This window comes from Microtus pennsylvanicus, chromosome 5 (assembly GCF_037038515.1).
Source record: "Microtus pennsylvanicus isolate mMicPen1 chromosome 5, mMicPen1.hap1, whole genome shotgun sequence".
Classification (NCBI taxonomy): domain Eukaryota; kingdom Metazoa; phylum Chordata; class Mammalia; order Rodentia; family Cricetidae; genus Microtus; species Microtus pennsylvanicus.
In genome coordinates this window covers 88,651,104-88,673,824 of record NC_134583.1, presented here as the reverse complement: position 1 = coordinate 88,673,824, position 22,721 = coordinate 88,651,104, and the positions used below count along the sequence as shown (strand labels likewise).

Sequence of the window (22,721 nt, the reverse complement as noted above, 5' to 3'; positions counted from 1 at the left end):
CAGGCCATAGCCATAGAATGGCTTGCTGTGCAACTGGATAAAAATAGATCTGGTGTCCCGGGAGCCATGCTGGAGAAAAACAAAGCGCATCCTCAAGTTGCTGAGTTTATGTCCTGTGCCCAGACAAAGCTCGGGTTCAGGTATGGAACACACAGAGTCAAGAGACAGTCTGAGAAGAGAAATTATTGCAAAGATTTATCCCTTGATGTTAGATGGTACTGAAATGGGTAAAGTCAACGAATGTCTCAGCCCGATTCCATGAATACATGCTTAATGTATACTATATGCTTAATGTATACTATGTGCTAGGCCTAGGGCAACCTCCAAAGACACACAGACACACATGTCTGTTCTCTAGCTTACATGCTGGAGCGGAAAGACCGGTAATTAACAACTGTTACAGGCACGGTGTGGTTTGTAACTCTAACACTCAGGAGGCTAAATCAGGAAGATTGGGAGTTTGAGACAGACTGAGAACAGTAAGATGAGAGCGAGAGGGAGCGAGAGGGAGCGAGAGGGAGCGAGAGGGAGCGAGAGGGAGCGAGCGAGAGAGAGAGAGAGAGAGAGAGAAAAGAAGAAGAAGAAGAAGGAGGAGGAGGAGGAGGAGGAGGAGAAGGAGGAGGAGGAGAAGGAGAAGGAGGAGGAGACTGGCACAAATAGTCACTTTCCCAGCCTGGTCTACAAAGCTAGTTCCAGGACAGGCTCCAAAGCCACAGAGAAACCCTGTCTCGAAAAACCAAAAAAAAAAAAAAAAAAAAAAAAACAAATAGTCACTTTCTCTGGAAGCTATCAGATGATGCAACTGACCAAATTAAGGACAGGAGGAATGGGGAAATTATCTTAGGGTTAACCATGTGCACAAAAATACAGCAAAGGGCTTAAAAATCTTTTGGAGTCTTGTGGGAAAATTTAGGCAAGAATCTATACTCAGGAAACTTAAAGGAAACGCATAAGGCAGCCAAGAGTGGAGGCTCACATCTGTAATCCCAGCTGGGGCAGGAGTAGTGCTGGTGTTTGAGGCCAGCCTAGGCTGCATTGTGAATTGTAGGCAAACCTGGGCACAGACTGAGACCTTGTCAAAGCACAAATGAAGGCTGGAGATGTATCAGGGTTGGCAGAGTGCTTGCCTAACATGAACACAGTCCCAGGTTCCATCCTCAGCACCACATAAGCGGAGCGTGGTGGCTCACACCTGCAATCTCAGTGCTCCGGAGGTGGAGGGAGGAAGATCAGAAATTCAAGGTCATTGTTGGCCACGTACTGAGTTCCAGAATTTGAAGTCAGCCTGGGCTGCTACATCTACATATACACACACATACACACACACACATGCACACACTCACACCAACATCAATAACAACAATGACAAAAGACATGAGGCTATCATATGCTTAGAACACTTATAATATGGCCGGGCGGTGGTGGTGCACACCTTTAATCCCAGAACTTGGGAGGCAGAAGCAGGCGGATCTCTGTGAGTTCGAGACCAGCCTGGTCTACAAGAGCTAGTTCCAGGACAGGCTTCAAAAAAAAACACAGAGAAACCCTGTCTCGAAAAACCAAAAACAAAACAAAACAAAACACTTATAATATGCAATTTATATTTGGAAATTGTGCTTTTAAAAAATAACCAGAGGAGAAATGGGGGTGAAAAAAAGTTTAAGAGACAGGGTCTCTCTGTGTAGTTCTGGCTGTCCTAGAACTCACTTTGTAGACCAGGCTGGCCTAGAACTAAGAGATCTGCCTCCTGAGTTCTGGAATTAAAGGTGTGCGCCACCACGCTAGGCTTGGTGGAAGATTCTTCCTCTCCTATCCACTCTCCTACCTCCACTGTCGGGACGTCAGCATCTATCTTGACAATGGAGTCTTCTATTTTCTAATGTGTCTTTGTCTGTGCACCATATCTGTGCTTGGTGAGCCTCCATGTGGGTGCTGGGAATAGACCCAGGTCTTTTGCAACAACACTAAGTGCCCTTACCCACTAAGCCAACTCTCCAGCCCAATAACAGAGTCTTGACAATAGATACCTGAGGCCTTTTCTGTTCCTTGGGAAGAGGGTAAATTATGGATAAGATATAAAAGGCTTAAATCAAGTGCTACAAACCTGTATTACCTACATTCAGAAGGAGCCTAAGCTAAAAGGAAGCCACTGCTTCAAAAAAGAAACAAATATTCTAGTACTTGGAAGGCAAAGACAGGTAGATCTTTGTATTTGAGAGGCCAGCCTGGACAGCCTGGTCTACATATAGTTTCAGGCCAGCTAGGGGTACATATCTAGACTCTCTCTCTCTCTCTCTCTCTCTCTCTCTCTCTCTCTCTCTCTCTCTCACACACACACACACACACACACACACACACACATACACAATCACGTGATCAGATAAATAACTAAAAGTGAAAGATTGGCTAGGCAGTGGTGGCACATGTCTTCAATCCCAGCACTCGGGAGGCAAAGGCAGGCAAATCTCTGAGTTTGAGGCCAGCCTGGTCTACAGAGCTAGTTCCAGGACAGCCAGGGCTACACAGAGAAACCCTGTCTTGAAAAACCAGAAAAAAAAATAAAAAGTGAATGGAGACAATTCAAGTAGAAATAGAATTCACCTTCACATTGAATGTGTGTAGTTCAAATCAGACGCGAGGGTGGAGCGAACCTGTGAAGATGGGATTAGTGACTGATGAGGATGAGTCTGGTTGTAAGAGGATTGTCAAAACAGATGGGAAAACTGGTTGAAAGGACTGTAGAAAAATATCAACAAACCTAGTCACTGGTCCACCGTTTTATTCGACCACTCCTCTTCCCGTTTCATTCCTGCTGGAGCCCCTCAGTTTTTGGTGTCAGTTTCAGACACCTCACCTGTTGGCTGCTTCTCCCACAATCCTCAGTGCCCACCCTTTGCCCTGCAATGATCTGTTCTTTCTGACATTCTCCTTAATCTCACACCCCAGCCATGTACATGTCTGCCAAAATCCAGTCCGCCCTAGACTCAAACAGTTCTTCAAGAACATAGCGGCCAGTTTCCTTCTTCTTAGCATTCATTCCCAAATATTTTTCTCCTTAAAATGATCCCAACTCCCTCTTTTCCACTCTTCACTCTGTTGATACTGGCTTGGCCTCATGCCCAGTAACTCTCCTCCAGTCCCAAGCTCACTCATATCTACCCTTCGTGGTCAGCAGAGCTTGGCTTTGCTCGAGCTCCTCTCTGACTTTCAATACTTCTCCAATCTCCTTTGTCTTCAACTCTTCATCCACCTGATTCCCTGGAGCCTTCTCTAATCTCGTCTTTCTCTTCTATAGGAACAGATTCATAGGCGGGATCTTCCATGTTATCCAAGACAAAACTGTCACTCTGCCCCGCTTTCTCTGCTCCTTCTTGTTCATCTCCGCCTTCCGGACTTTCAGGAATTTGTAGTTCCAGACTCATCTCTTCCATCACACTTTCATCACCAGTAATATTTATCACTCTCTCAAGGTCCTCTTCGCTTGTATTTCCCGCTCTTGAATGCTCTTCCGGTTCCATCTCATCGTACTGTGCTTCCTCAGTATTTGACTCCAGTTTATCTTCCGTGGATCTCAGGTTCTTATCACCAGTCCTCGGCTTCTCTCCTCCACTGGAACTTGATTTCAATCTCAGCTTCTCATCACTTGACTTCGCCTTCTCTTTGGAGGACCCCCGCCTCTCTCCACTGTCGGATGCCTTTTTTCTGATGGACCCGCGTTTCTCTCCACTGTCTGACACCTTCTCTCTTATGGACCCGCGTTTCTCTCCACTGTCGGACGTCTTTTTTCTGATGGACCCCCGTTTCTCACCACTGTCCGACACCTTCTCTCTGATGGACCCCCGTTTCTCGCCACTGTCCAACACCTTCTCTCTGATGGACCCCCGTTTCTCGCCACTGTCTGACACCTTCTCTCTTATGGACCCGCGTTTCTCTCCACTGTCGGACGTCTTTTTTCTGATGGACCCCCGTTTCTCACCACTGTCCGACACCTTCTCTCTGATGGACCCCCGCTTCTCGCCACTGTCTGACACCTTCTCTCTGATGGACCCCCGTTTCTCTCTACTGTCCATTTTCTCTACAACAGACCGCTTCTCTCCCCTGCCCACCACCTTCTCTCCCAAGGACACCCGTTTCTCTCTCTTGTGCACCAAGTTCTCTCCACTTGACTCCACTTCCTCATTCTGCCTTAGCTGATCCCCTCTGGATCTCGAGTCCCCTCCACTGGTTCTCATCTTGTCCTTAGACTTCAATCTTTCTTCAGGCTCTGCTGTCATCTCTGCACTCTTAGATACAGCTCCAGCTTTGGGTCTGTCCTCTTGCTGTCCCCAAATCTCCTCCGGGATATCATCCTCCAACTTTGCTGGAGCCTGTGACGTCTTTTCTACACTGTTCAAGAGCTTCGTGTCCACCTTCTCCTGATGCAGGCCCGATCTCTCTTTAGAGATCTTCTTCCCCACGTCTTCCAGCCTCCAGTTCTCAGATTCCAACTTTGCGTCCCACACTTTAGACTTTTGCAGGTTTCTGTCCAAGAGTTCCACTCTCTTCCCAATCACGATTAGTCCATTCCAGGGGGTCCACACCTTCTCTTTCTCTCGCACTGGCGCCTTTTTGCAGTACGGCTCGGGTTGCGATCGCTTGTGGACGTGGGCCTTGCTCCGGGCGCCCCGGGCCCGGGCCTTACTACGGCCCCGCGGCTTCCTAAACTGCTTACCCCGTACTTTCGGGCCCGGGTGTGGCAACTTGAATGGAATCTCTTTCTCCACAGACATTGCTGCCTGCCCTCGGCCCTAGCCCCCCTGACTCACTCGGGTTCCCCATTCCCCCCTACCCAACCCTCCCTCCCACCCTCACCCCCTTCCGGACTCCTCGCCCCGCCCACCGCCTGGTGGCGCCAAGATGCTCTAGTGCGCATGTGCAACTGTGAGCGTCAGCCTGGGCCCGGATGGAGACTGGGCCCGGAACCGCCTCGATTGTAGGGTCCCCCCAACCCCCGCGGGACCGGCACGTGACCCCTGTGACCCTTAGAGCTCCTCAGGCTCTGGCCTATCCTGGACCGGCTCTCTGGTGCCGCTTAAAAGTTGGCACATGATCGACAGGCCTCCCAGCCAATAGCAGCTCCCGTGGCAAACCTAGTGCCCAGTCAGAAGGAGCGCTGCAGGCTAGAGGAACCACCCAGAGAGGTGGCGGCGTGTGTCAATGTCAGCTGATAGGATCCCCACGGGGTCCCCTCATCCAAGCTCTTGGAACGCGCAGGCCGTGGCCAGCTGTAGGATTCTTGTGTGTCCCAGCTAAGGAGCACTATGGAGGAGCTTCATCAGGAGGCTGGGAAAGAGAGCAAGGTAAAGGAAGGAAGCAAACCCCTTCCTACTCCACCTCACCCCATCATCACATACCAAGCAGGGAGCAAGACCTGAGCAAGAGAATGCAGCGATTCTATGGCCCCTGCAGAGGGCCAGTTGAGGATAACAAAGATAACCAGGGTTTGACCTCAGCCTCCATGGATGGAATTGGGGAGAACAAGGCAGTGTGCGAGTGACTGCGGGGGGGGGGGGGGAGACGGAGGGGGGGGACTGCTGTCGGGTCCACAGGCTCACCTGGGTGTTTGTGTTTCTATAGTTAGGAAAGCATCCGTTCATTCTTCATCTTTCCCCGTCCGCCATTCAATAGTTATTGAAGATCTTCACTGTCTTGGGACTTGCAGAAATACACACTTGAGGTAGGGGTTGAAGGCGCTGGTGAGCTGTGGCAGAGGTAAAGATGGAACCTCTGTGGTCCATTCTGGAAGTCACACTTTCCTCAAGCAGCCACCAAATAAAGTAGATTTGAGTAGAAAGATAGACATCAAGAAGGAAGCCAGGGACTAGGGAGCTAGGCTGCCTGGGTTTGAAGAGGGGAGGAGTGGGGAGAGTGAGGGATGGTCTGACGAGAATCCAAGAAGTTGAGAGTAGGATTCAAATGGAATCTGGAGGAATAAAAGGGGCTGAGCCTGTTCACGTATGTTCATATTAGAAAATATGTATAAGTAACCAGGTGTGGTGATGCACACCTTTAATCCTGGAATTCCAGAGGCAGAGGCAGGAAGATCTCTGTGAGTTCAAGGTCAGTCAGGGCTATCAGGGAGATCTTATCTCAAAAGCAGAAGAATATATATTTTTGTATGTATATGTTATTTTATACATATATACATATATGTTATTTATACACACATTCTTTTATACATATATGTGTTGTTTTATACACATATATTAATTTATACATATATACATATTGTTACTGTATACACATATATGTTTTTTTATACATATATGCACTTGTAATATGTTTATAAAGTGATTAGAAGCCAGGTGTAATCCCAGCACTTGTGAGGGTGAGGCCGGAGGATTACTACCAGTTTGAGGCCTACCTAAGCTACAGTGTGAGATTCTGCCATGAATATAGATTTATTTCATTATTAAACAATACCTAGCATATTATAAGGCCAGACATAGTGTTGCTGATTGGTACTGTTGGGGTGACTGTTGTTGCTATTATCTTACGGGTTGTATATGTCCTGAGAGTGCGCTGAACCATTTCACTGCTGAGTGCACCCCAGATATAGGAGCCATCTTCTGAAAGTCCTTTAGGTTAGATCCTGTCTTCACAAATGTAGATGCAGACTGGAGAGATGGCGCAGTGGTTAAGACTTTTGCTGCTCTTGCAAAGGATCTGAATTTGGTTCCCAGCACCCACATCAGGAGGCTCCCAACTGCCTGTTACTCCAGCTACAGGGCTCTAAGACCCTCTTCTGGCCTCCTTGGTTACTTTCAGGCAAATGTGCGTACTCATGGACACACACATACAGATAAATTTTAAAATTTAAATGTAGAGACATTAAAAGGAACACTAAAAAACTTGGAAAGTGTGACTTAGTGGTACATTGCTTGCATAGCAAGGTCCCCAGTTTGATCCTTAGCACTTCAAAAATTATTAGTAATAATAAATACAAGCAAAAGTATAGTGGGGAGGAAGTGTAAAAAGATACTTGATTAATCTTATTAAAGACAAGGAAAATAAATAGTAAAACACACCTTTAATCTCAGCACTTGGGAGGCAGAGGCAGGTGGATCTCTGTGAGTTCAAGGCCAGCTTGGTCTACAGAGCTAGTTCTAGGACAGGTCTCTCTCTGAATGAAGCATCTTAGACTGATCAACCATCCTGATTCACAAGGTCTTCTGTAGGCTGATCTGGAACTCACTACGAGAGCCAGGCTGGCCTCAGCTCAGGGGCAATCCTCCTGCCCCTATTTTCTGAGCACTGGGATTACAGATACATACTGCTGTTTCCGTTATGGACTACCTGTGTGTGAGAGTGTGTCTTACATGTGTTCGTATGGAAACCAAGTGTGCAAACAGGGTGCACTGTTCTCCCTTCTGCCTTACCCTTAGACCCTCGCTGTACCTGGAGCTAAACAGGCAGTCAGTAAGCCCAAGCAGTCTTCGTGTCTCCACTTCCTGCTTTAATGTGGTTCTTTACTACAACCTGGATCTGTAGCAGGCTTTCTCTTGGGCCACCAACCAGCTCCCAATTCATGACATGGAGATCAGTCAGGTGCCTTAGGCAGGCAAGGAGAAACAGCAACACATCTTTACTTACATTGTTAAATAAACGCAGCATACACAAATAGCACATCTTTGCCTAGTTACAGTAAAATTCCACATCATGGATCTCTACATAGGTGCTACATCTGAACCCAGATTCTCATGCTTGGGCAGCAAACACTCTTCCCCAGTAAGTCATCTCTCCAGCCTTACCTACTGTCTTCCTTATGTCTGCTGGATCATCACTGGGAGTCTCCCTCTTCCCTTTCTCCTCTTGTCTTCCATATTTTCTCTTTCTTTCTCACCCTACTAGGATTTTATCTAGTGTATTAATATTTCTTTAAATTTACATTTTTTGGGGGGGATCTGGAGAAATGGCTCCTCTGTAATGGTCTGTCCTGTCTCTTTAAGAGACAAGCCCTGCCCACTCCCTTCTCAATCTGCTGAGGCAGGTGGATTTTCCTTTTGCTTCTAGCCTGAGTCCTTACTTTTCCTTCTCTCTCCCAAAGAGGTAGCTGCTGCTGTGGCTCCTTCTCTCTCTCTTTCTCTCTCTCTCTCTCTCTCTCTCTCTCTCTCTCTCTCTCTCTCTCTCTGCTTCTCTTCCTCTCCCCTTCCCCCATCCCTTCTATAACCCACTAAATAAATATCCAATCTCACTCTGCATGGCGTGCCTATCCGTCTAGGTCTCTCACCCACCACACGGCTCCCTGCCTGGGATCCACTGCCCCTTGTGGCTCATGGGCCACTCAGGGAACAGTGCCATTTTACTTAAACCGCAACATCTTCTTCCAAAGGACATGTGTTCCATTCCCAGCACCCACAAGGCAGCTTATAATTACCTGTGGCTCCAGTTCCAGGGGATCTGACACTATCCCACAGACTACATGCAGACAAAATGCCACTGTACATAAAATAAAAATAAATTTAAAGTTTTAAGACCACATATTTGTTTTCCTCACTTTGTTTATTTTTAAATTTTTCTTATGTTTATTATCTTTTTATTTATTGTGTATGTAAATGGGCATCAGATAGCCCCTTCAGACCTTCCCAGGCACCAGGCACATACAAGATTCACAGACATGCATACAGGCAAAGCACTTATATACATAAAATAAAATAATAGTTTATATATATGATATATATAAAGAAAAAAGTCTTAGCTTATTTAAAGTACAGAAAGTCATTTTTGTGGTTTTTTAAATATTTTATTTATTTATTATGTATACAGTGTTCTGCGTGTATGCTTACATGCCGGAAAGGGCACCAGATCTCATTACAAATGGTTGTGAGCCACCATGTGGTGGCTGGGAATTGAACTCAGGACCTCTGGAAGAGCTGCAAATTCTCCTAATCTCTTAGTGTTTTTGAGATAGGGTTTCCTTATATAATTCTCTTTTCCTCATACTTTGATAAGTTTTTTTGCTTCTGCCTCCTAAATGCTGGAATTACATGTCTGACCCACCATACCCAGCTGAAATGCTTGGCTTTTAATTGAAATGTTTAGGACATTTACAGCTTTTTAAATTACCCATATAGTATATTAAAAACTTACCATCTTATTTTGTATTTTTTCTTGATCCCATTTTTTTGCTTGCTATGTGTGTATGGTATGAGTGTTCAAATGTGTATTAGTTGTGCATGTGGAGGTCTGAGGTTAATGTCTCTTTTTTGAAAATATTTACTTTTATTTCATGTCTATGATTGTTTGCCCACATGTATGTCTGTGTACCGTGTGCAATCAGTGCTGGGGGAAGTCAGAATTCCCTGGAACTGGAGTTATAGACAGTCATTAGCCATCGTGTGGGTGCTGGGAATTGAACCTGGATCTTCTGGAAGGGTAGCCAAATGCCCTTAACTGCTGAGCCATCTCTCTGGCCCATGTTGATGTCTCTTAATTGATCCCCAAGTTTGCCATTTGAGCTAGCCTGGCTAGCCGGCTTGCTCTGGAGATCCCATCTCTTCCAGTCATAGCTAGGGTTATAAATAGTATACCATTCCTACCTGGCTCTTTTGACTTCTGGGAAGCCCTGCCCTCTGCTTATAGAGCAAGCACTTTACCTGTCTCCCAGCCTCCCACCTGTTTTGTGTTTTTTAAGATCTTAAAAATTACTTCTAACTTTGTGTAGGTGCGTGTATCTGCATGTGGTGTGTGTAGGTGTGTGTGTCTGCATGTGGTGTGTGTACGTGTGTGTGTCTGCATGTGGTGTGTGTAGGTGTGTGTGTGTCTGCATGTGGTGTGTGTAGGTGTGTGTGTCTGCATGTGGTGTGTGTAGGTGTGTGTGTGTCTGCATGTGGTATGTGCCTGTGAGTGCAGAGGTCCTCAGGGGCCAGAGGTATCAGGTCCCCTGGAGCTGGAGTTACAAAGGGTTATAAGCCACTGATGTGGATGCTGCGAACCGTACTTATTCTTCTGAAGAACAGCAAGTTACTCTTAATGCTGAACCAGCTCTTCAGCCTCTGCTTGTCTTTCTCAGATGTAGCCCAGACTCATTGTGTAGCCCAGGTTACCTTGAATTCTCCATAGTCCTCCTTTCTCTGCCTACTAATTGCTGGGATTTCATGCCTCTACATTATGCTTAATGTACCTTACTTCTCCTTTTTAATTTTGTTATAAAGATTTATTTTCATTATTTATGTAAATGTCTCCACGTATGTCTGTCTGTCTGAGTATATGTACATGTGTGCGTAAAAGTGCTGTGGAGTCCAGAAGTTCAAGCTGGCTTTGAACTCACCAAGTTCTGCCTGCCTTTGATTAAAAGTAAATAAATAAATAAAGTATGGACCATCATTTCTGCCATACAAATGTTTTTAATGTTTTGCTTGTTTTAATTTTTTTTTTTTTTTTTGAGACAGGGTTTCTCTGTGGCTTTGGAGCCTGTCCTGGAACTAGCTCTGTAGACCAGGCTGGTCTCGAACTCACAGAGATCCGCCTGCCTCTGTTGTTTTAATTTTTTGTTGTTGTTGTTTGATTTTAGAGACAGGGTTTCTTTGTGTAGCCTTGGCTGTCCCAGAACTAGTTCTGTAGGCCAGGCTGACTTTGTACTCACAGAGATCCGCTTGCCCCAGCTTCCCCAGTGCTGGGGTTAAAGGCATGCGCCACCACCACCTGATTTTAAGTTTTTATTTTATGCTTATGGGTATTTTGTCCGCATGTGTGTTTATGGATCATATTCGTGCTTCGTGCCCATGGAGGCCAGAAGACTGCGTCAGAACTGGAGTTACAGACAGTTGTGAACTGCCATGTTGATGTTGGGTTCTCTAGAAAAGCAGCCAATGCTCTTAACCATGGAGTCATCTCTCCAGCCCACAATTAGTTTAAAAAACAGAAGGAGAGCCAGGCAGTGGTGGTGCACGCCTTTAATCCCAGCACTTGGGAGGCAGAGGCAGGCGGATCTCTGAGAGTTCAAGGTCAGCCTGGTCTACAGAGTGAATTCCAGGACAGCCATTGCTGTACAGAGAAACCCTGTTTCGAAAAACCAAAAAATAAAAATAAAACAAAGCAATAAAAACAACCCTACTAGAACCATCATTATCCGAGGTACAGGGACATTTGTGCTCCGTAGCTGTTGCTACCTTCCAGTTCTCCTTTTTCTCTTTTTCTTTTGTTTTGTTTTTCAAGACAGCTTGTTTTAAATTTTAAATGTTAAGGTTCATTTTCAATATAATGTGTGTATGTGTCTGCGTGTGGATCAGGTGCCCTCTGAGAGCAGAGACATGAGATCCTTAGCGCTGGAGTTACACTGAGAACTGAGTCCGTTGAAGATCTAGCATTGGGGAGAGAGTGGAGACACTCCGTCCCCCGGCAAAGCAGGGGCTTCTTCTCTGACCCTGGATTAGGCACAAACCACACTCAAACACCTTTTTTCTACAGAGAGATCCTTTATTAAGTATGGAAGAAAAGTTAAAATGGCTGCTTTCTGGCTCAGGCCCCAAAACAGCAGCAAATGGCCTTGCAGGTGTAATATTTAAAAAGAGAGAAAGGGGAGGTCTGTGTTTGGGTTAAGATGTGGATGTGGTGGTATATTTTGATTGAATGTGTTAATTAGGTGAACCAAAGGGGACTTTAGATTGCTGGACTTTAACACTTCTTTGTTTTGTTTTGTTTTATTTTTTTTTCGAGACTGGGTTTCTCCGTGTGACAGCCCTGACTGTCCTGGAATTCACTCTGTAGACTAGGCTGGCCTCAAACTCACAGAGATTCGCCAGCCTCTGCCTCCTGAGTGCAATTAAAAGCGTGGGCCACCACCACCACCAGGCTGGACTTCAATACTTTAATAGCAAGACTTTGGCCATCAACCTCAAAAGGAGGAGTAACCAGATAAAGGAATGGTCCTTGGGGGTTAGCTTTAGGAATGTAATCTCATGGTTTTTAGCTAGACAGAGGGAATGGGGGCAGGGCAAGGCCTGCTAGAGCCACGCTTGAGCTGGGCAGAACCCCTCAGAGACACCTGCCTGCCACAGGAGATGTGTGACTATCAGAGGACAGCCTTGGGGTTCTCTTTCCTTTCCCCCCATGGGTTCCAGTTCCAGAAAGCAGGCTTTATGCAACAAGTGTTTTTACCCACTGAGCCATTCTAAATGACATATATTGGCATGGAGGCATGGTGAAGAGTTTGAGGCTGTCGTGGGCTACACAGGGCATTGTCTCCAAAGAACAAAAGCAAAAACTTTCGTATATTTTATCACCCCTCCCAAATTGTCAAAACCATTGAGAGAAAGGGAGAAGAGTTTGACCGATGGCTCATGCAGTAAACCCAGCCACTCCAAATGGTTAGACAGACAGGGCAGCCGCTTGGCTCAGACTGCCAAGCCTGATGACCTGAGTTCAAGCCCCCAAACCACTTGGTGGAAGGCAGGAACTGATTCCTTCCAAGTTGTCCTCTGACTATCACATGTTGCCCCCATAAATAAATAAGTGAATGTAAATTTTTAAAATAGTTTTTAAACCAAAAACAAACAGAAAACTAAGCCTTAACGATAGCTGCTTGCTAGCCTGTGCAGGACCTTGGGTCCATCCGCAACATTGCAAGAGAAAGGAGAAAGATATACCAGGACGCAAACCGTAAAATATGATCAAGTTAAATTAATGTGTCAGGCCGGGCGATGGTGGCGCACGCCTTCAATCCCAGCACTCGGGAGGCAGAGGCAGGCGGATCTCTGTGAGTTCGAGACCAGCCTGGTCTACAGAGCTAGTTCCAGGACAGGCTCCAAAGCCACAGAGAAACCCCGTCTCGAAAAACAAAAACAAAAAAAAATTAATGTGTCAGGATGGTAGTTCTTTAGCAAGGCAGTATTCCAGGAAAGTAAGGTACTTGGCATTTGGAACCAGCCAATGAGATCTGAAGCTTGGTTTGTCTTCGCGCACACCACCCGCCAGGCCGCCGCCCCCGCCCCCTACCCCTCGCGGGCGCCCGGTACAAACGACCCCCAATCGCCCGGTGCTGCCAGTTACAGGAGCATCTCTCTGCCGCCTGGTCATGTTACAAAAGCCGAGGAGCAGGAGCCGCCCTGGTGCCCAGCCCGGGAGCGGCAGCGACCGTGATCTGGGTGCCTCTGGAGAGGTCCCGAATGGGCCCGGACGCCCCGATGCCTCGCAGGGCAGTGCAGGCGCCTTGTCGCCGAGCTCCCACCCGGCCCAGGCCACTCCCGCCCCCGAACTCCGGACCCAGAAGCAGCTGGAGTTGAAGGTGGCAGAGCTGGTGCAGTTCTTGCTGATTAAGGACCAGCGGAAGATCCCCATAAAGCGGACCGGTATCCTGAAGCACGTCATCCGTGACTACAAGGACATCTTCCCAGACCTGCTCAAGCTGGCTGCCGAGCGGCTCCACTATGTGTTCGGGTACAAACTGGTAGAACTCGAACCCAAGAGCAACGCCTACATCCTCATCAACACCCTGGAGCCCGTGGAGGAGGATGCTGAGATGAGAGGCGACCAGGGAATGCCCACCACTGGCCTCCTGATGATTATTTTAGGGCTCATCTTTATGAATGGCCACAGCATCCCGGAAACCGAAGTCTGGGATTTTCTTCGTCGTTTGGGGGTGTATCCCACCAAGAAGCATTCCGTTTTCGGAGATCCGAAGAAACTCATTACTGAAGACTTCGTGAGACAGCGTTATCTGGAGTCCCGACGGATACCCCACACAGATCCCGTGGACTGTGAGCTCCAGTGGGGTCCTCGAGCGAATCTGGAAACCAGCAAGATGAAAGTTCTTAAATTTGTGGCCAAAGTCCACAATCAAGATCCCAAGAACTGGCCCACGCAGTACTGTGAGGCTTTGGCAGACGAGCAGAGCAGGGTCGGACCGGAACCCAGTGGTCCAGTCGCGGCTTCTTGAAATAAATGCTTGGGATTCTCAAGTTCAAGGCGGAAGAATAGGAAATATGGGTATGGGAGAAGCATATTTCCTCAATAATTAAAGTGTATTATCTTTAAGATGTGTCTCAGTTTATTTTTTCTTTTAGAACTGATATAATTCTATGATACTGTACCTGAGCTGGGCCGTGGTGGTGGCTCTCGCCTAATCACAGCACTTGGGAGGCAGAGGCAGGCGGATCTCGGAGTTTGAGGCTTGTCTTGGTTTATAAAGAATTCCAAGACCACAGACACACACACACACACACACACACACACACACACACACACACACAGAGAGAGAGAGAGAGAGAGAGAGAGAGAGAGAGATTATGGTGTGTATAAATGCTTGTGTGTGCCATGACGTGTAGCAGTCAGAGGACGGTTTATGGGAACTTGTTCTCACCTTCCACAGTGGGGATATGAGGATCTGATCAGGCTTGGTGGCAAGCACCCATAGCCATTGAGCCATGTCACCTGCTGACATTTTTAATTTTATTTAATGTGTGTATGGGTTGTTTCTTTTTTTAAAGATTTATTTATTTATTATGTATACAGTGTTCTGTCTGCATGAATGCCTGCAGGCCAGAAGAAAACACCAAATCTCATTGCAGATGGTTGTGAGCCACCATGTGGTTGCTGGCAATTGAACTCAGGACCTCTGGAAGAGCAGCCAGTGCTCCTAACCACTGAGCCGTCTCTCTAGCCCATGTATGGGTGTCTGTGCACAGATAGGATTTCCTGGGACTGGAGTTACAGATGGTTATAAACTTCCAGGTGGGTGCTGGGGATTGAACCCCAGAGCAGTGGTGTTCTTAACTGCTGTCATCTCAGGAGCCCCAAAATAAAAAATTTAAAACAGAATAACATGCACATAACTATCCTGAGAAAGGGAGAGACATTTAATAAAAATCAGCATCATCTAAGGATATGTTTGGGTTTTTTTGTTTTTTTTTTTGTTTTTTTAAAAATATTTATTTATTATTTATTATGTATACAATAGTCTATCTGTGTGTATGCCGAAGGCCAGAAGAGGGCACCAGACCTTATTACAGATGGTTGTGAGCCACCATGTGGTTGCTGGGAATTGAACTCAGGACCTTTGGAAGAGCAGGCAATGCTCTTAACCACTGAGTCATCTCTCCAGCCCCTGTTTTTTGTTTTTAAAGTCTGTTGCGTGTGCATATATATACACATGTGAGTGTCATAGCATGTATCTGCTGTCAGAGGACACCTTTGTAGTCATTTCTTCCCTTCCCCCCTTACATGGTTTCCTTGAACTTTCAAAACAAGTGCTATAGCTTGCAGAACCAGCGCTGAGTTTTTTTCTTTTTCTTTTTTTTTTTATAAACAAGTTTATTTATTTGCTATGTATACATGACATTCTGCCTCCATGTATGCCTGCAGGCCAGAAGAGAGCGCCAGATCTCATTACAGATGGTTGTGAGCCACCATGTGGTTGCTGGGAATTGAACTCAGGACCTCTGAAAGAGCAGGCAATGCTCTTAACCACTGAACCATATCTCCAGCCCCGATTTTTTTTTCTTTTTTTTTTTCTGAGACAGTTTCTCTTTGGTTCCTGTCCTGGAATTTGCTCTGTAGACCAGGCTGGCCTCGAACTCACAGAGATCCGCCTGCCTCTGCCTCCCAAATGCGGGATTAAAGGTGTGCACCACTACATTTTTATTTATTTATTTGGGAGAGGGGAGTGCCATGACAGGAGTTTTAGTCAGGGTTTCTATTGCTGTGAAGAGACACCATCACCATGGCAACTCTTATAAAGGAAACCATTTAATTGGGCCAGCTTACAGTTTCACAGGTTTAGTCCATTATCATCATAGTGGGACATGGGAGCATGCAGATAGACATGGTGCTGGAGAAGGAGCTGAGAATGGAGAAGGGGCTCAAACAACAGGACAACAGACACTGAGACACTGGGGAGTATGAGCAAAGAAGACTTCAAAGCCCATCCCCACAGTGACACACTGCCTCCACAAGGCCACACCTACTCCAAATAGTGCCACTCCCTTTGGGAGACTTTTGCTTTCAAACCACCAGCACCTGGTGGCTCTTAGCTTTTCTTTAACTCCTTTTCACAAATCGGAAATTTAGCAGAGTGGGATATTGCTCTGAGGTCAACAGTGCCTTTATTTCATTTCTTAATCTGTTTATCTCCTTGAACACAGAATTTAGCTCCATTCCACCTCTGGTGCTCCTTTTCTCCTAAAACTGCACATTTAACCACACAATTGGCTGTTTTGAGATTCTCTCTTCCAGTGGAATTAATCCAATTCTCTTCACTTAGCCTCAGGCAGTCTCTTGGGATGTGGGCAAAAGGCAGCCACTTTCACCCCCAAATTGTCACAAGAACCGTCTCTAGGTAACAAATTCTTCTGCCTGGAAACCTCTGGACCCAGGCTTCACAGCGCAGTTCATCCTCAGCACATCCTCCGTGCTCCTGCTAGTGTAACCCATCAGGCAGTGCTCAGAGCCATTCCAGTGCCTCCCTATCCCAAAGTACCAAAGTCCAAATTCCTCCAAACAAAAACCGGCTTCTGTCTTAGGGTTCCGTGCTGTGAAGAGACACCTTGAACACGGCAACTCTTATAAAGAAAAACATTTAATTGGGGTGGCTTATAAAGTTTCAGAGGTTTAGTCCATTGTCATCATGGTGGGACAGACATGATGCTGGAGGAGCTGAGAATGGAGAAGGAGCTTAGCAACAGGAAGTGGTCTGAGATACTGGAAAGACCTCAAAGCCCGTCCCCACAGTGACACACTTCCACGTGCAAGGCCAACCTACTCCAACAATGCCATACCTCCTGACAGTGTGTCTTAATTAGGGTTTCTACTACTGTGACAAAACACCATGACAAAAGGCCAGTGGGGAGGAAAGGCTTTATTAGGCTTATACTTCAGCATTGCAGTTCATCACTGAAGGGAGTTGGGACAGGAACTCAATAGGGCAGGGTCCTGGAAGCAGGAGCTGATGCAGAGACCATGGAGCAGCGCGCTTACAGACTTGCTTCCCATGGCTTGCTCAGCCCACATTCTTATAGAACCCATCCCAGGGACGGCCCAACCCACAATGGGCTAGACCTTCCAGAACTGATCACTAAATGAGAAAATACCTTATAGCTGGATTTCCTCAGCTGAGGCTCCTTCCTATATGACTCTAGCTTGTGCCAAGTTGACATCCACAGAAGCACCCAGCACATAGTGCCACACCCTTGGGGGATATTTTCTCTTAAATCACCACAAGTATGTGGAGGCCAGAGGAAACCTTGAGAGAGTCAATTCTTGCTTTCTACTGTGTGATTCCTGGAGGTGACATTGGAGTCATCTTGCTTGGCAGCAGGTGGCATTCCCAGCTGAGCAGTCTCAACAACCCTCCAGCTCTCCTTCCTTTCTTGTTGTTTTTTTCTTTTAGTGTTGTTCCTGTTTTTTGAGACAGGGTTTCTCTGTAGCTTTTGGAGCCTGTCCTGGAACTCGCTCTGTAGACTAGGGGCTGACCTCGAACTTACAGATCTCTCTTTTCACGAGCCACGGTTTCTTGTGGGTCAGGCTGGCCTTGAACTCACTACCTATTCAGATCTGGCCTTGAATTCTGTCTACAGTTTCTAAAAGTTATTAAGGACTTGACCTCTTGATCTTCCTGCCTGTACCTCCCAAATGCTGGTGCACTTTGCCACACCCAGCTGGAAAGTCATTGTTTATGATCGGAAACAACCAAGGGTTTCCTTTATCACCATGCCTATCTCTTCTCTTAAGCACTGTAGTCTACGACTAATAAGTCAGGAATGGGAACAAAGACTGGAAAGGAAAGAATAAAGCTTTTTAAGTTATAGGATTATATCAGTAGTAAATCTAGAAGAGTCTTAAAAACTAATGACAAATTTAGCAATGAATTGTAACTATTTATAAAAATCAGTAGAGCTGGGTATAGTAGCACATGCCTTTAATTCCAGAACTGGGGAGGCAGAGGCAGATGGATCTCTGTGAGTTTGAAGCCAGCCTGGTCTACATAGAGTTCCAGGCAGGCAGTGAGTAACAGAGACTCTCTTTCAAAAATAGTAAGTATATAACCAAAATAAAATAACTAGGACTGGAATTTAGATCAGTGGTGGAACACTTGCTTTGCCAGAGTGAGGCATGAGTCCATGCCCAGTACCACAAGAAATAAAGAGAATAGTAGTAGTAAATAATAGTGATAATAGATACTTTAGGGAGCCAGGCACAGTGGCTCATTGCTTGTAATCCTAATACTGAGGCCAAGGTAGAAGAATTGTTAGGCATTAAAGACCAGCCTGATCTATATATTGAGTTCCAGGCCAGTCAGGGCTACATAGTAAGATGCTGTCTTTAAAAACACATAAATAAATAAATAAATAGTACTAATAAAATCCAAATCCCTGGTAAGAGCATAATATGTTGTTGAGTGGGTACTACTGCATGCTGGTAACTGCTCACACGGCCAAAGCAAAGACGAGCACTTACCTGCCGGCCTTGCTTCTTGTCCCTCCGCAGCTGTAACCCCACTCCTGCCTTCTTCTGCTTGGGAAGGATCTTACTCTGTGGTCCAGGCCTGACTGAAACTCTATTTTATCTAATGCCAGGCTGCTCTTAAATTTACAGCAATCCTCCTGTTTCAGTTTTCCAAATACTGTGATTATAGGCATGAGACACCAAGCCAGGCTTATGGAGGATTTTTTTCTTTTTGAGATAGTGTTTCTCTGTGTAGCCCTGGCTGTCCTGGAACTCACTCTGTAAACCAGGCTGCTCTCAAACTCAGAGATCTATCTGCCTCTACCTCCCAAGTGATGGGATTAAAGGCGTGTGCTACCACCACGCACAAAGGCATTTTAAAACCCATGCAGGTTCTATAAAGAAGCAGTTCTCATATCTGACAGAAGTGAGGACTTAGGACCTTCCAAAGAGAACAATGAAAGCATTCTGCCTGCCCCTGAGGATGGGAGCTGGGGAAGTGTTTGGTTGGTAGCGGTACCACTCTGAGCAGGGTCTCCAGAGAGGTAGGACAAAGCACCTTCACTTAGCCACTTTGCCCTCTCACCCCACAGCCTTCCTCCATGCCGGTGGATCTGCAGGGAGAGAGCTCCTTACAGGTGGAGATTTCTGATGCAGTGAGTGAGCGGGACAAGGTGAAGTTCACTGTTCAAACCAAGGTATGGTGGCCTGTTGGCCAGGAGATGGGCAGATGGCCTGGGATGGGAGGCAGAACCAGTATAGCTTCCCGCCCCTTAGGAAGCCATCAGCCCTGAGTTGATTGCCTTTGGCTGAAGCCCCACCTTCCTGAATGAAATCACAGGTTTCAAATGGGGTGCAGGATGGGAATGCTAAAAAGTGGCTGCTTAGCAGGTTTGGTGAGGGCAAGTTTGGGGGAGATGAGGTCTTACGTGTCTCTGGGCTTCCAGAGTGGCCTCCCTCACTTTGCCCAGCCTGAGTTCTCAGTGGTTCGGCAGCACGAGGAATTCATCTGGCTACATGACACCTATGTGGAAAACGAGGAGTACGCCGGCCTTATCGTGAGGAGGGGCTGGGCTGGGCTGGACTATGAGGGGCAGGCTGGGAACATGGGTTAGGACCCAGGCTGTGATGGCCTCCTTGGCAATTCATCCCTCCTTTGAGCAGATTCCTCCAGCCCCTCCCAGGCCAGACTTCGAGGCTTCAAGGGAAAAGCTGCAGAAGTTGGGTGAGGGCGACAGCTCCATCACCCGGGAAGAGTTTGCCAAGATGAAGCAGGAGCTAGAAGCGTGAGTGTCCAAACCCCAGCCCCACCCCAGCGCTCTAGGGTTTCTTCCCTGACTATGACAGATGTCCATAGAGCCTGACCTCTAGCCCCAGGTCTGCTGAGAAAGAGGGGGAACCATGATAATGGGAGTTGACTGTGGTTGTCTACAGGGAGTACTTGGCCATCTTTAAGAAGACGGTTGCAATGCATGAAGTCTTCCTGCAGCGCCTGGCAGCCCATCCCACCCTGCGGCAGGATCACAACTTCTCTGTCTTCTTGGAATACAGCCAGGATGTGAGTTGATTTAGGATGCTGGGATCTGAGACCAGGGTTGGGGAACCAGGCCTAAGAATTTCTCCCAGTTTGCTCCCTGTGTGAGTGGCATTTGACCATGGTAGAAGGTCCAATGCCCCACCCTAGCATCTCACCCTCTCCTTAGCTGAGTGTTCGAGAGAAGAACAGAAAGGAGGTCCTGGGAGGGTTCCTGAGGAGCATCGTCAGATCTGCAGACGAAGTCCTCATCACCGGCATATCGGGGCTCAAGGTGACCCTCTGGCTGTGGGAGGGAAGCCACTGGTTGGGCCTGCTGTGGACTGCCAGGAAATGGTGGCACACTGGGTGTTGGTACCACCATGCTCCTGTTGAGTGGGTAAGATGTGTTCTCTTTCCATCCTGTAGGAGGTAGATGACTTCTTTGAGCACGAGAGGACCTTCCTAGTAGAATACCACACCCGAATCCGAGACACCTGCCACAGGGCCGACCGTGTCATGCTCTCCCACAAGTGTACGATGGGTTGAGGGGCTCTCACCATGGGTGGGGCTTGAATGTAGATTTAGGGGCTCTGATTAGGATTGTTCTCCAACAGGCCTGGCAGACGACTATATACCTCTGTCTGCTGCACTGAGCAGTCTTGGAACCCGGGAAGTCAGCCAGCTGAAGAGGTAAGGATGCATTTCTCTGTCCTCTCCCATGCCTGCAATACTGTGTGTACCCAAGAGGGTGTGCACTCTATAGAAACCAGGTGGGGGAGGGGCTTGCAGAAGCTTCTCAAGGGGTTAGGGGAGAAAAGATTCCAAGGAGGGTTTGAGGGCAAAGGCCTTGAGCTGCCCCAGATCCCTGCCTTCCACCCCCCAGGAGCTTCCTGAAGCTGGCAGAGCTCTTTGAACGACTGAGGGTAAGTACTGCCTTCTACACTCAGGGTCTTCTGTAGAGAGCCTTCCGTGATGGGTGGGCTTGGTGGCTCCCACTCTAGAAATGGAATTACAAAGAAATGGAATGGAGCCAGGCCATGGTGGTGTGTGCCTTTAATTCCAGCATTTGGGAGGCAGCAGCATAGATATATCTGTGAGTTCAGGCCAGCCTGATCTACAGACCTAGTTCTAGGACAGTTAGGGCTACAAAGAAACCCTGTCTTGAAGAAACAAAACAAAAAAAAACCCCAAAAAACAAAATTAATGAAGACATGCAGAAAGCATGCCATTGAGATGGGTGGGGTGGGAGTGGGAGAAGGGCATGAGGGTGTACCACACCTTTGGGAGACTGCCACCAACATCCTGTTGAGATACATAATTCCCAAACTCTTATTCCAAACAAGTCCATGCAGTATACCAATCTCTCTGCAAGGTGTGTTCAAGGACCTGCAGGGGCCTTGTCCATTCAAGCCTACCAAAGATACAAAGCCCTTAGCTTGCCCTTTGGCCACCCTACTCTGTTTTGCCTATGTAACCTACTGAGTCTGTGGTTCACTAAGCTTGCACACATGCACACACTTCCCTGGCCTGCCTTCTGAAACTCAGAACCTGATCTCTAGTAGTTCCAAAGCAGTTCTCTCCTGGAAACAGAGGAAGGGCCCCCTTCCCAGTCTCATCTTCCTGACACAGAAGCTGGAAGGCCGGGTAGCCTCTGATGAGGACCTGAAGCTGTCTGACATGCTGAGATACTACATGCGAGACTCACAAGCAGCCAAGGTGAGAGGTGGCCCGAGGTACTCTCAGGGATTGAGGCCATGTGGGGTGGACAGGCAGCAGAATCCATGGCAACTGGATTGTGCTGATGACCTTAGGACCTGCTGTACAGGAGGCTTCGGGCACTGGCCGACTATGAGAACGCTAACAAAGCGCTGGACAAAGCTCGTACAAGGAACCGGGAAGTGCGACCAGCAGAGAGCCACCAACAGCTGTGTTGCCAGCGCTTTGAGCGCCTCTCTGACTCTGCCAAGCAGGGTGAGTCCTGAAGCCTGCCATGGTCCCAGTGAGAATCCACCCTGACCAACTGTCCTTACTTTTTCACTCTTCCCCCAGAGCTCATGGACTTCAAGTCCCGCCGCGTCTCCTCTTTCCGTAAAAATCTCATTGAGTTGGCAGAGCTGGAGCTCAAGCATGCCAAGGTGAGCACTCACGGGCCCCTCCTGACTCGTGCTGCTCCCATCTTCCCAGTGTATATATAGTCAGGCCCAGCCAGGGTCAAGGTAATGCCTCCTCTCCTGGGGCCAGTATTTTTTTTTCATTGGGTACTAGGAAGGGGGCTTGCAGGCTGAGCAGTGGATACAACAGTAGCAGCCCTCAGAGAACTCTAAGGGCTTTTCTTTTGCAGGCCAGCACCCTGCTTCTCCGAAACGCCCTTGTTGCCCTTAAGGGAGAGCCTTAGTGAAATCAGATGCTCCTCTGAAACCTTCAGCAGCGTCCTCACCTCCTACCCTCCCCACAGAGATGCCCCCTCTACCAAAGCTTCCACTAGCCACACGTCCACAGCAGAACCCATTTTTCCTTGCCCCAACCAAGGCCCAAAGGTGGTTGTTCCCTACTCCTACATGGGCAGGGCAGCATGGGGGAACATACCTGGCCACAGGTAAGCAGTTTCCAGGGACCCTAGCCCTCCTCACAGCAGGCTGAGTCAAATTCTCCACCCCTTCCCACTTCTGGCTTTTGAATTCCAAATAAAGAACCTGGTTTTATATAGCTGGGGGTCTGCTGGTCTTCACTTTGCACAGTGCACGCCCTTACCAAGTCACCACACACTGGGGACTCAGAGGCAGCTGCA

At 47.5% G+C, this 22,721-nt stretch overlaps 3 protein-coding genes across 8 annotated transcripts in view; 2 read left to right on the top strand and 1 right to left on the bottom strand.

Moving 5' to 3' along the window:
* The window catches only part of LOC142850072 (uncharacterized), a 51,475-nt gene extending 46,636 nt beyond the window's left edge, over positions 1-4,839 (bottom strand). For 3 of the 5 annotated variants that reach the window (XM_075973139.1, XM_075973136.1, XM_075973135.1), the window contains exons 1-2: positions 2,759-4,824; positions 2,602-2,651 (exon numbers count right to left, since the gene is read on the bottom strand). In XM_075973139.1, the coding sequence (XP_075829254.1) occupies positions 3,243-4,769 (1,527 nt within the window). In that variant the 5' untranslated portion in view covers positions 4,770-4,824 and the 3' untranslated portion in view covers positions 2,602-2,651; positions 2,759-3,242. Of the gene's footprint in view, positions 1-2,601; positions 2,652-2,758 lie in introns of all 5 variants that reach the window. The other 2 variants (XM_075973137.1, XM_075973140.1) reach the window with 2 other exon arrangements.
* A 366-nt stretch (positions 4,840-5,205) lies between these two features.
* Positions 5,206-22,639, top strand: Snx32 (sorting nexin 32). Of its 2 annotated transcripts, none has more exons than XM_075973153.1 (13): positions 5,206-5,339; positions 19,011-19,115; positions 19,365-19,475; positions 19,582-19,703; positions 19,852-19,975; positions 20,121-20,225; positions 20,360-20,465; positions 20,548-20,623; positions 20,817-20,856; positions 21,563-21,649; positions 21,745-21,904; positions 21,983-22,068; positions 22,275-22,639. In XM_075973153.1, exons 1-13 carry the CDS (start codon positions 5,301-5,303, stop codon positions 22,326-22,328), a joined length of 1,215 nt encoding a protein of 404 aa, XP_075829268.1. In that variant the 5' UTR covers positions 5,206-5,300; the 3' UTR covers positions 22,329-22,639. The 2 variants fall into 2 exon arrangements, with proteins under 2 accessions (XP_075829268.1, XP_075829267.1); XM_075973152.1 differs by having other exon boundaries at positions 21,524-21,649.
* LOC142850079 (non-structural maintenance of chromosomes element 3 homolog) lies at positions 5,210-13,992 on the top strand. Its single transcript, XM_075973154.1, has 2 exons — positions 5,210-5,339; positions 13,026-13,992. Exon 2 carries the CDS (start codon positions 13,055-13,057, stop codon positions 13,913-13,915), a length of 861 nt encoding a protein of 286 aa, XP_075829269.1. The 5' UTR covers positions 5,210-5,339; positions 13,026-13,054; the 3' UTR covers positions 13,916-13,992.
* Positions 22,640-22,721: the final 82 nt, after the last annotated feature.

Coding starts and splice junctions, on each gene's coding strand:
- Snx32 (XM_075973152.1), top strand. CDS start 5,301: ATGGAGGAGCTTCATCAGGAGGCTGGGAAAGAGAGCAAG. Junction 20,226..20,359: donor CCGGCATATCGGGGCTCAAG/GTGACCCTCTGG, acceptor TCCATCCTGTAG/GAGGTAGATGACTTCTTTGA. Junction 21,650..21,744: donor GAGACTCACAAGCAGCCAAG/GTGAGAGGTGGC, acceptor TGATGACCTTAG/GACCTGCTGTACAGGAGGCT.
- LOC142850079 (XM_075973154.1), top strand. CDS start 13,055: ATGTTACAAAAGCCGAGGAGCAGGAGCCGCCCTGGTGCCCAGCCCGGG.